The sequence below is a fragment of the Galeopterus variegatus genome, unplaced genomic scaffold (genome assembly GCF_000696425.1).
Source record: "Galeopterus variegatus unplaced genomic scaffold, G_variegatus-3.0.2 Scaffold7077, whole genome shotgun sequence".
Classification (NCBI taxonomy): Eukaryota; Metazoa; Chordata; class Mammalia; order Dermoptera; family Cynocephalidae; genus Galeopterus; species Galeopterus variegatus.
The window spans coordinates 132-13,114 of record NW_007733188.1 but is presented as its reverse complement, the minus strand read 5'-3'; the positions used below and the strand labels follow the sequence as shown (position 1 = coordinate 13,114).

At 38.3% G+C, this 12,983-nt stretch overlaps 1 protein-coding gene across 1 annotated transcript in view; it reads left to right on the top strand.

The window, feature by feature from the left end:
- LOC103607057 (syntaxin-binding protein 5-like) overlaps positions 1–12,215 on the top strand; it is a gene marked incomplete at both ends in the record, with an annotated part of 88,996 nt that extends 76,781 nt beyond the window's left edge. The window contains one exon of the mRNA XM_008591600.1: positions 12,061–12,215. Coding sequence (XP_008589822.1) covers positions 12,061–12,215 — 155 coding nt within the window. The remainder of the gene's footprint in view (positions 1–12,060) is intronic.
- Positions 12,216–12,983: the final 768 nt, after the last annotated feature.

Here is a 12,983-nt window from a genome sequence, read left to right as displayed (position 1 = left end):
TCGAAATTCCTTGTCAGACATTGCAAGGACTTCTTGTTCTATAGGATCTAGAGCTTGAGAGTTATTATCCTTTGGTGGTGTACTTCCTTGATTTTTCATATTTCTGGTGTGTTTCCTTTGATGTTTAGTCATTGTGGCAATGGATTTCACAGTCCACTGGTTCGATACTATTGTCTGACTAGGATGCTGCTGGGGCTGCCAGTTTGGCACAGCTGCCTCAGTGTCTGCTTGGTTGCCCACATGTGCCTAAGTGCGTGGTCACCTCGGGTCTTGGGCCTCTCCGGAGAGGTGCCTCTCTGGTTGGCGCACACTTGGCCGGGCTGGGTATGGAGTCCAGTGGTGGTGAGGCCTACCTGCTGGGTCACACACTGGCATCGTGTGGCATGTGGTCTCCACAGATCTCAGGCCTCTCCAGCGGGGCACCTCTCTGGTCAGCGCGCACTCAGCCAGGCTGGGGATGGATTCCGGCAGATGTGAGGCCTACCTGCAGGGTCACATGCTGGCACTGCAGGGCGCGTGGTTTCCGCGAATCTTGTGCCTCTCCAGCAGGGCGCCTCTCTGGTCGGCGCGTACTTGGCCGGGCTGGGGATGGAGTCAGGTGGCGGTGGCAAAGCCTACCTACTGGGTCACACACTGGTACCACAGGGTGCATCATCTCCACGGTTCTTGGGCAGTCTGAAAATTCTTAAGAGTATTTAAATGATTATTGTACACATACATTTTAACAATAGTGAACTCTTTGGCCATGCATATTACAAGCAGCAGTAATTTTTTTTCCCCACACTAACTATTAAGCAGAAGCTAGTGCTTATTGGCAATACATAAAAAATAATTAAATACGTAACCATTTCTCTGTACTTTAGTATCTTACATTTTGAAGTTGGAAAGATTACAGTTAGTTGGAAAGATAAGGTTATATTTGTTGGCATAATAACAAAGGTACTCAATTTTGATATAGAAAATTAAAGTCATATTTAATTCAATTTTATTTTTGTATTTATAGCAGCCATATTCTATATGTAAACAATGTTCTTGTACTTGCATAAATTATTAGTGGCAATACTCTCATCCTGAATTATGATAAGAAACCTTGCCTAAACATTAACTTTATTTTAACTCTAAATTAGATCATCATATACTAATACATACTCACATTAGAATGTGTCTTGGCATCACAAGTATATTTAATATTTGTTTATACCTGCTTTTCTAAAGTTTTAGTAGTATAAATTTATAGTCACTTTTAACCACTTTTTTTTTTTTTGGTGGCTGGTTGGTAAGGGAATCTGAACCAATTATTTGAAATATATATCAATATCTCTTTAGGCTAGCCTAATGTCACTATGCATTAACTGGTAAATATGACCATAGTTTTATACCATTATAACTAAAGTATTAGAATACTTCAAATTCATTCATTGTGGATGGAAACATAAAATATGTTACATATATTCTTTTCTTCTTAAAACAGTTTTTATAATTTAAACTTTGCTTGAGTCTTCAGGTTCAATATTATTTACATCACTTGTTTTACACTGTTGTACTTAAAGGATTACTAAGGTGCAAGGCACTATATTAGCTATTTCTAGAAGCTTGTTATTTGATTTTGTTTTGCTTTTCCTTTTCACTTGCGTATTTTTTTAAAGTTTTTCTCTCTCCTTTAGTTTTGTGCTACCAAAACTTCTTATATTTTCCATTCTATCTATCCAGTCTTTCATTTTCTATAGACTAAGAAACTTGAAAGCCAAACTTGTAAAATTAGAGTAAATAGGTCTATGTGAAGGCCTGAGAGGTTTTTCCATGATAAAGTGTGTGATCCATGGACTCTATTTTATTGCTGAGGCCTTTTTAAAAATGTATTTCTATGAGGTGCTCAAACAATATTCAGTTTAATTCAATTAAAACATTTATTAAGTTATTACTTCATTCCATTCACTGTGCCCATTTTGGTTTACTAAAATGAGACTACTGCCTGCTTTGAATTTATGTTCTAGTAGCAAAGGCAAGGCCATTAACCAGTGGTTCCTACACATGCAAGTTACTTTTATAGGGATATGCTATGGAAGCACAGAAAAAGGTCACCTAACCCAGCCTTCATGGGAGTTGGGTACAGAATCATGAAGAAAGAGATCAGTGAAATTCTTACTGGGAAAAGAGATGCCTGAAATGGGACTTAAAGGATAATAGGATGGTGCCAGGCAAAGGGAAGAAGGGATGAAAATGAAGAGAAGGCACCTTAGGAATCAAGAACTCAAGTCAAGGCAGTGTAACATAATGATTGAGATCATTGGCTTTGAAGTAAGACAGCTGCGTGACCTTGAAAATTTTAATTAACTCTTTTAAACTTTAATTTCCTCAACAATACCTATCTCACTATGATGCTCATGAGGATTGCATAAAATAATAGATAAGACATGTAATATCCTAAGTTTGATGAAGGCATAATAGTGGGTTTCTTAATAAATAAAAGTTCTTATTATTACTATTGTCATCCAAGCCATGGTATTCCTCATCATTAAAATTCTTCAACCACTCTTAAAGATTTGTTCTAGTAATTGTTAATCAAACTACAGTATAGAAGCAATTCTTCAGATATGTAATCTAAAATAATCATGTTATTAATCATATTTACTATCATCCCATTTACCTGTGTACATTAGTATGTTGTGTCTAATTCTTTTGATTACTACTTTATTAGAAAAATCACCTCTGCGGGCCGGCCCGCTGGCGCACTGGAGAGTGCGCCGCTTGGGAGTGTGGAGGCACTCCCGCCGAGGGTTCGGATCCCATGTGGAGACCGGTTCCCGCTCACTGGCTGAGCGCGGTGCGGGCGCAACACCGAGGGTTGCGATCCCGTTACTGGTCAGTAAAAAAGACAAAAAGGAAAAAAAAAAAGAAAAGAAAAATCACCTCTGAAGCTCAGAGCACAAGGAGGCTAAAAAATAAGGAGGAACACTGAGGTTAAGAATACTGAAAGGTTGCCACAGCAAATGGGCCACAGTCTAGAAGTGAAAATAAAAAGCTATATCTCCGTTCCACCATTACACAGCAGAAACTTTGTGAAGTCAAAAGTTAGGATGGCTGTGGCAGAAACAGGAACCTTAGGAAGAGTTATACCAAATATGCTGCAGCAATAGAAGCTCTTAATGGGACCATATAGGTAGCACATGTAAGGGATGTGCTTTACATTTCCAGGGATAAATAACCATTGTGCACAGGATTATTGATCCCCAGTCACCAATTTGCCAATTGGCACTCCACCTTAGATGGCCTCTAGGCTTAATAATTTTATCCTCTTCGAGAAAGGAATATCGATCTCTCTACCTGCTACCATTAGCATTATTGGTAATCTTTTACTAATGAAAATTACTTTCTGCTGGTCTTTTAATCCCTTCCTATCATGGCCATCTACTTATAGGCTTCACGAGCAGTTAAGCTCTCCAAGCCTCAATATACTCTCAATATATCTATTAAGTGAGGATAATAATAGTAGCTCTCTCACTGAGATGTCATAAGGATTAAATAAAATAATGTATGTAAGGTTCTTCACACAATTCCTGGAACATCAAAAATACTCAGTAAATATTAGCATTTAATATTTACAATACTATATCGTGCAACTTGTTTAATCCTGTTGCCTTCATTGCAGTAAAATTTTAATGCTGTTTTATTTATTTCGCAAATTACACAGTAAAATGGACTTTTTTCCCCTTTTGGTGTAGAGTACTGCAGATTTTAACACATGTATAGGTTTCTGAAACAACCACCACAATAAGAATACCGAACATTTCCATCATCTTGAAAAACTCTTATGCTCTTTTTTAAATTTGCATTTTTTAATTTAATTTAATTTTTTAATTGAAATGTATTGCTTGTACATATTTATGGGGTATAGAGTTATATTTCAATACATGTATACAATGTTTAGTGATCAAATCAGGCTAGTTAGCAAATTCATCATAAACAAAAATTTATCGTTTCTTGGTGATGAGAACATTCAAGCTCCTCTCTTTTAGCTGTTTGACAACACACAATTAATTATTGTTAATTATAGATGCCTAACACTACCGTACACCATAGAACTTATTTTTCCTGTCTAGATGCAATTTTGTGTCCATCAAACAACCTCACTCCCCCTCCCCCTTTTCTGCCTCTAGTAACCACAGTTCTACTCTCTAATTGTAAAAGTTCAAATTATTGTTATTGTTATTATTTTAGGTCCTACATATGAGTGAAAACATGTGGTATTTCTCTTTCTGTGCCTGGCTTATTTCACTTAACATAATTTTCTCCAAGCTCATCCAGGCTGCTGCAAATGTCAGGATTTCATTCTTTTTTATGGCTGAGTAATATTCCAGGGTGTATATATTTCACATTTTCCTTATCCAGTCATCTGTTGATGGACATTTAGGTTGGTTCCAAATCTTGGCCATTGTGAATAGAGCTGCAGTAAACATGGGAGTGCAGGTATCTCTTCAACATGTTTATTTCCTTTCCTTTGGGTCATAGGAAAGTAGTGGAATTGTTGATCATATGGTAGTTCTATCTGTAGTTGTCTGAGAAACCTCCATACTGTTTTCCATAATGGCTATACTAATTTACAATGCCACCAACACTGTATAAGGGTTCCCCTTTCTCTGCATGCTTGCCAGCATTTGTTATTTTCTGTCTTTTTGATAATAACCAATCTAACTGGGGTGAGATGGTATCTCAATGTGGTTTTGAATTGCATTTCTCTGATGATTAGTGATGGTAAGCATTTTTTCACACACCTGTAAGCCATTTGTGTGTGTTCTTTTGAGAAATGTGTATTCAGCTCCTTTGCCCATTTTTAAATCACATTTGTTTTTTTACTGTTAAGTTGTTTGAGTTCCTTGCATATTTTGGGTATTAATCCCTTGTTGGATGTATAGTTGCAAATATTTTCTTCCATTCTGTAGGTTGTCTTCTCACTCTGTTGATTGTTTCCTTTGCTATGCAGAAACTTTTTAGTTTGATATAATCACATTTGTTTATTTTTTTCTTTTGTTTCCTGTGCTTTTGAGGTCTTATTCAGAAAATCTTTGGACAGTCCTTTGTCTCAAAGTGTGTTCCCTGTTTTTTCTTCTAGAAGTTTTATAGTTTTGAGTCTTACATTTAAGTCTTTAATCCATTTTGAGTTGATTTTCATAAATGGTGAGAGATATGAGTCTAATTTCATGCTTCTACACATGGCTATCCAGTTTGTCCAGCACCATTTATTAAGGAGGCTGTCCTTTCCCCAATGTGTATTCTCAGCACCTTTGTGAAAGATCAGTTGGCTGTAAACATGTCAGTTTATTTCTACATTCTCTATTCTGTTGCATTGGTGCATATGTTTATTTTTATGCCAGTACCGTGCTGTTTTGGTTACTATAGCTTTGTAATATATTTTGGAATCATATAATGAAATGCTTCCAGCTTTCTTTTTACTCAGGATTGCTTTGGCTATTCAGGGTCTCTTGTAGTTCCATCCTGAGGTAACTCCATACTGTCTTCCATAGTGTCTGTACCAATTTACATTCCCACCAGCAATGTAGGAGAGTTCCTTTTTCTCTGTATCCTTGTGGTTCCATATGAATGTTAGAGTTATTTTTTTTTAATTTCTGTGAAGCATGTCACTGGTGTTTTGATAGGGATTTCATTGAATGTGTACATTGCTTTGGGTAGTATGGTCATTTTGACAATATTAATTCTTCCACTCCATGAACATGGAATGTCTTTCCATTTTTTTGTGTGTCCTCTTTAGAGAAATTTAATTTCTTTAAAAATTAAATTTTATGCAGTTTTCATTGTAGAGATCATTCACCTCCTTGACTAAATTTATTCGTAGGTATTTAAAATTGTTGGTATCTATTGTAAATGGGCTTGCTTTCTTGGTTTCTTTTTCTGATAGTTTGTTGGTGTATAGAAGCTCTACTGATTTTTATATCTTTTGTATCCTGCAACTTTGCTAAATTTGTTTATCAATTCTAATAGTTCGTCCGTGGAATCTTTAGGTTTTTCTGCATATAAGACCATGTCATCTGCAAACAGTGACAATTTAACTTCATCTTTTCCAATATGGATGCCTTTTATTCCTTTCACTTGCCTGAACTTGCTAGAACTTCCAGTACTATGTTAAATAGGAGAGGGGAGAGTGGGCATTCTTGTCTTGTTCCTGTTCTTCGAGGAAAAGCTTTCAACTTTTCACCATTAAGGATGATGTTAGCTGTGGGTTTATTATATGTGGTCTTTATTGTATTGAGGTAATTTCCTTCTATACCTAATTTGATGAGAGTTTTTATCATAATGTTGAATTTTATCAAATGCTTTTTCTGTATCTCTTGAGAATCCATTTAAATTCGAGGTTGTTATTGAAAGGTATTGCCTTACTCCTGACATGTTTTTAAAAATTTTTGTGGTTGTTTTATATATGCTTTGTTCCTTTCTTTCCCTTTTATTGTTTTTCTTTGCTATTTGGTTGTTTTTAATAGTGATAAGATACCATATTTTTTTGTCTTTTCATTTGCATATCTGCTCTACCAGTGAATTTTATTCTTTTGTGAGTTAGCATGATGATAGTTATTGTTTTTTGCTTCCAGATGTAGGACTCCCTTAAGGATTTCTTGTAGGGCCGATCTTATGGTGGTTTCCTTCAGTTTTTGTCTGGGAAAGATACTATTTCTCCCTCAGTTCTGAAGGATAGCTTTGCTGGATATTTCTTGGATGATGGTTTTTTTCCTTTCAAAACTTTGAATATATCTTCCCACTCTATTCTGGTCTGGAAGGTCACTTTCTCTTGCTGTTTTTAGCATTATCTCATTGTCTTTGACTTTTGATAATTTGACTACAGAATGTCTCAGAGAGGATCTTTTTGGCTTGGATCTTTCTGGGGATCTTTGAGCCTCTTGGATCTGGAAGTCCATATCTCTCCCAGTACTTGGGAAGTTTTCAGCTATATTTTACTAGACAGGTTTTTGATGCTTTTTCCCTTCTCTTCCCTTTATGGAACATCCATAATATGAATGTTTGTATGCTTAAAGTTGTCTCAAAGATCTCAAAGACTTATTTCATTTTTAAAAGTTTTTGTGTGTGTCCCCTTGGGTTATTTCAAAAAGCCTGTTTTCAAATTCAGTAATTCTTTTTTCTGCTTTATCAAGCCTGTTGCTTAAGCTCTCAGTTATATTTTTTATTTTGTTGAATGAATCCTTCAGTTCCAAGATTTCTGCTTGGTTCTTTTTTTTTTATGGTATCTATGTCTCTGTTGGGTTTCTCTGTCAGATCCTGAATTGTTTTTCTGATTTTATTGTGTGTCTATCTGTATTCTTGCATCTCATTGAGTTTCTTTAAGATTATTATTTGGAATTCCTTTTCAGGCCCTTGATAGGTTTCCTTTTTATTGGGGTCTGGTACTAGGGAATTATTGTATCCCTTTGTGGTGTCATGTTTCCTTGTTTTTTTCCTGTTTCTCATATCCCTGCATTAGTGTCTTGGCATCTGCTGGAACAGCCACTTCTAATTCTCAGGAGTAGCTTTTGAAGGAAAAGACTTTTACCTGTAGAGTTCTATAGTGACACTTGGTTAGGGTTTTCAGGTTTGGTTCTAAATTAGCACAGGAGTGTAGTCTCTGTGTGATTTCTTCAACTGTATTCAACATCAGAAGTGTCTGTATGTGCCTCCCTGGCCTACGGTACTAGAGAGCTTGGCAGCTCGTTGCTGAAGTGGGCAACAATGGGCTGAGTTGCAGGGGTTGTGGATGAGATCTTCAGCTCTTGAGAGAAGTGTTGGGGTGATCTGCACCTCCTCAGCTGGAGTGAGCAATTCTGAGTGGGCTTGTTGGTGCCCCAGCCAGGATCCTCTATTCCTGCTAGATGTACTGGGATGCTCTGTAACTTCTCAGCTTAAACAGGGGACCCTGAACAGGATTGCTGGATTCAAGATTAGGACCTTGGACTTTGTGGGAGATGATGAGGTGCTTAGCAGCTCCTCAGCCAAAGTGGGCAACTCTGGGTGGGTTCAGTGGGACTTCAGGCTGAGCTCTGTACCCCCAAAGGAGGCACTGTGGAGCTCTGCATCTCCTCAGCTGAAGTGGGTGACACTGGAAAAGGTTGCTAGTGCTGTGGATGGGACTCTGTGCCCCCAAGATAGACACTGAGACACTCTTGCAGCTGCTCAGGTAGAGTGGCCACTCTGGCTAAAGCCACTGCAGTTGTAGGTGGTCCTGTGTGCCCCTTAGACACTGGAGCACTCTACACCTTCACTGTTGAAGTGTGCTGCTCTGGGTGAGGTAGTGGGGGTCATGGTTGGGGCCCTACACCCTCAAGAGAGACACTGGGTTGCTCTGCAGTACCACATTTGGAGTGAGCCACTCTGGGTGAGGTCTTTGTAGTTTTGGTTGGGAACCAGTGTTCCAAAGAAGAATGCTAGGTCATTCTGCAGCTCCTTGGCTGGAGTGAACCACTCTGGGTAAGGTCTCTAGGGTTGTGGGTAAGACTTTGTGCCCCTAAAAGAGATGCTGAGGCTCTCTGCACCTCCTCAGATGGAGTGGGCCATTCCAAAGAAGAATGCTAGGTCATTCTGCAGCTCCTTGGCTGGAGTGAACCACTCTGGGTAAGGTCTCTAGGGTTGTGGGTGAGACTTTGTGCCCCTAAAAGAGATGCTGAGGCTCTCTGCACCTCCTCAGATGGAGTGGGCCACTCTGGGTCAGGTTGCTGTGGTCATGGGCAGGACCCTTCATCCCCAAGATAGATGCTGGGGCTCTCTGCAGCTGCTTAGCTGAAGTAGGCCACTCTGGGCAAGGCCACTGTGCTCATGGGCAGGCCCCTGTGTCATCAAGAGAAACACTGGGTCACTCTGCAGCTCCTTAGCTGTGGTGGGCTGCCCAACAAAAGGTTGCTGGGTTTTTGGGTGGGCCCCTGTGCCCCTGAGAGAGATGCTGGGTCACTCTGCAGCTCCTCAGCTGGAGTGGGCTACCCTGTGCAAGGTCACTGGGCTCCTGTACCCCAAGAGAGATGCTGAGTCCATTTGTAGCTCCCCAGCTGGGGCGGATATCCCTGGGTGAGCTCCATGGAGCTGCAGATGGGGCTCTGTGTCCCCGAGAGAGGCTTGAAGGCCCTCCACATTTTCCCAGCTGAAGCACATGGGTCTGGGCAGGTTTGCTGGAGTCATGATGGGACTTAGTGCCCCTGTGAGAGGTGCATGGGCACTACACTGAAGAGAGCAGTGTCACTGGCAATGGCGTAAGTCCCCAATCAGTCAGCTCTGGAAAGTGTGGACACTGGCTTTCTCTGTCCTGAGGGTAGGCCCCCACAGTGTGCTGAATAGCCTATTCCCAGCATGCAGGATATCACGTGGGCTTGGGTGCTAGAGATCCAGTATGATGAGGGGGTCTCAGGGCTGTGCAGATGTCAGGACTATTGGGCCCCAGGGCTAAATGCACTTGGGTATTGGCTCTGATTCCACTATGGTGACTGCTGCAGCAGCTTGGCACCTGGCGTGTGAAGGGTGTACAGGATGAACAGCATGAACTCCCTCCCTATATTAATGCAGTCACATGGACTCCCATCAGCTCCTCTCACTGTGCTCATGGTCTGCAAGGGCCATGCAGCATGCGTGCGTGCATGCATGCAATGAAGCTCTTGCTTACCAACTCCTGCAGGCAGAAATGCATTCTGGGTCCCTGCTGTTCCTGGCTGGTGATAGGGTAGTGGAGGCTGGATATTTTCTTCCAATCTCTATGTGTCTATCCTGAGTTTCTCTGTTCACTAGCACTTCTGTTACTCCTTTGATGTTTTCCAGTGCTCTCCATTAGTTATTTTCATCCAAGTGTTGTTTTGTATTCGTTGTTTGTCTGTCTGTGGGAGAGGGAGAGACGAGCCTTAAAGTCTTCTAGTCAGCCATCTTCTGTGCTATCTCTTTATAGTCACACCTCTCGCCTACTCCTTAACCTTTAGCAACCACTGATCTGTTTTCCATCATTATAGTGTTGCCTTTCTGAGAATGTCATATAAATGCAGTTATATATAATATAACCTCTTAAGCCCAACTTCTTTCACTCAGAGTAATGCCTTTGAGATTCATACAAGTTGTGTATTGATAATTTGTCAATTTTTATGAATGTTTTCTTGATTTATAAAGATTTCAACTATATGCTTATTTATTTCTTTTATATGAATCCATCTAATAAGTATCCCTTAATAGATAAATTTGTATTAAGTAGTAAATGAGACAGTTTAGTGTGGTACAGCATCTATCCAACTGCTTTTGTATAATTACTAATGGTACTCTTGGAGTAAAAGGGATCTGTAATCAAATAAATTTGAGAAATTTGAGAAATTCTGGGTTCTATAAAAGTAAACTGGATTTTTTACTGTATAATTTCTAAGAATCTTAAATATATAGCATGAGATGTAAAATTTCAGAAGGGAGATATAAGCTTTGCAAATGCTTGTCAAATTAATTTAATATTGTTTTTAGAATACCCATAAAGTTGTATTTCATAATTTGGGAAACATTAAATTAGAAATAAAAAACATGGGCTTTGGAGTCTAGGTTTAAAACTTTGTCCTGGCACTCACTAGCTGCTTGCCCTGAACAAGTTATTTAACAGGTTAATTAAGCAGTAATCCCAGATTTTTCATGTACAAAATGAAAAATTATTAGTACTTTTCTCATCAGGGTTGTTGTGAGGATTACATAAAATTTACTTTGTATATACATGTAGCACAATATATGCCACAGGGTAAGCCTCCAGTAAACTGTAGCTATTTATTACCAGAGGCATTATATAGTAGTGTTTGGGAGCATAAGTTTTGGAGCCTGCTAGATCTCAGTATTCTTTTGGGTTTTGCTGATTTGTTGATACTTAACGTCATTAATAAAATGAGCACAATATTTGTGAGGATTTAATGTGATGATTAAGTATTTAATACAATTACTCATGACTGGTTCCTTGGCCATTTTTCTGAGGAAATAACTTTTTATTCAGTTATTTGATAGTTTACAGAGAAGTGCATATATATCAACTAACTCCAGACCCAATTGTCCACTCTTATAGAGCAATTTCTAGAGACAAATAGATTCTTCAGTTTAGCAGATAGGATGGGAGTGAATTATTTAAGGAAGCATTATATTCTCCAGGAATTTGATTTAACAAAAGTCTCTAGTTCTTCTAAAAAAAATTTTTGAGGAAAAAAAAATTCAATTTGGTATTTATTTCTTGAAAATACTTTATATCAACACATTTTTCCTTTTGTATAAATATACTAGAGCTATATAGGTATTGATGTGAGAAAAGAAACATGAAAATGGTGAAGCTATTTTATAATTATCAGACAGCTATAATATTTAGTAGTCATCTCAACCCCACTATAGTATCTAATTGTAGTTTGCAAACTAACAGATGAAAAAATGTGTTTGAAGTTAGTTGAGCAAGGTAAATACAAGTGGCTGGTCATAGGTAAAATCAAGAATGAGACCATATTTATCTTTGATGAACTATTTTTCTCTTACATATTAGCCTTTTCCATTATTTTATGGTATACCCTTTCCCACAGAAACTCCAGAAGTTTTGTGTTACCCTCTACCACTCTGTGTTTTCCACTGTCACATTTCATTTCATAGTGAAATTTGTCTCTTTTCTCTCTTAGGGATTTCAGGTGACACATGCCAACTAGTTAATATTATATTCTAGCATAGATTCATATTCTGATGGTAGTGATTTGTAATTTGAAAACCAACTAATGTATGTGAAGATGTCCTTTTGAGAGTCAGTGAGCACCTCTACCTCCCTCCAGCCTCACTGCCTTTCCCTAACCCCACCCTAATATCTTTAGACTGATCCATTAGTAATTTTAACAGTGAGAACAGATATCTAGAAAAAGTGAAACGGTAGAATAGTAGATTGTTGGGTTTGAAATTTCGGGCCAGTAAAGCCTTTTGTTGTCTGTTAAATTACATTGTATATAATTCTCACTACATCTGTTCTTTATAGGCTCAGTCTTGTGACTTTCTGTCATCTTAAAAGACTTCTCAGTCTCATTAACTTTTTTTCCTATATAGTGAACCATTCATAATATTCTCTGGTGGGCTGTCCTATGACAAAGCTTGCAGAAGACCAAGTTTAACCATTATGCATGGAAAAGCAATTACAGTACTTGAAATGGATCATCCTATTGTTGAATTTCTAACTTTATGCGAAACCCCCTATCCAAATGGTAAGTAACTAAAATGAAACTTAACGTTGAAAAAATTATTTTTGAAATGACAAGCTCCTAACAAAATTAAGGCTAAATATTTTCAGTTTTGGCAGCTGGCATCCACTGTGATACAACACTGTGAGCTACAGATGCTGGAGCAGGTTTTGCAATTGTACCTACTTGACAACTGGAAGTAAGACAGATTTAATGCAGCAGTGCTGGCATTTCAGGTTCAAATATCAGGTAAGTGCTTTAAACTTTGATAAGGATGGTGGAAGCTGAGCTGGGAGGGTCCGATAGGGGTCTGAGGTGAAATCACTTGGGGAAACAGGTCTCCTAATAGTCTCTCCTAGACCAGCTCCACCCATCCCATCCCAAAGCGAATCAAAGTTAAAGCACTTACCTGATATCAGTGATCTGTAACTCTGGTGGTGCTGTATCTGTTTTACATCTTACTTTGCTTCAGATGCAACTGTAGTATGTCTGATTACTCTAGGATTGCTGATGTGTGGTTAGTGATTTATTTCAATTTTGAGAATAATTAGCCAGAAGGGCCTTCGGGAGGAGAGATGTTTTTATAATATTATAATCCTGAATATAAATAAAGACTTTTTGTAAACATAAAAACTAGTTTAAACTTATATGCAAACTGTATAATGAAATCTAACGATGATGAAATATTTTAATAAAAATCTGAAAAATGAGTGAAAAAATAGAAAGAAAATATGAGTTTATGATTTAAAAAATTTACTATGTGTATGGTCATGATGACATTTTCAAGATAGA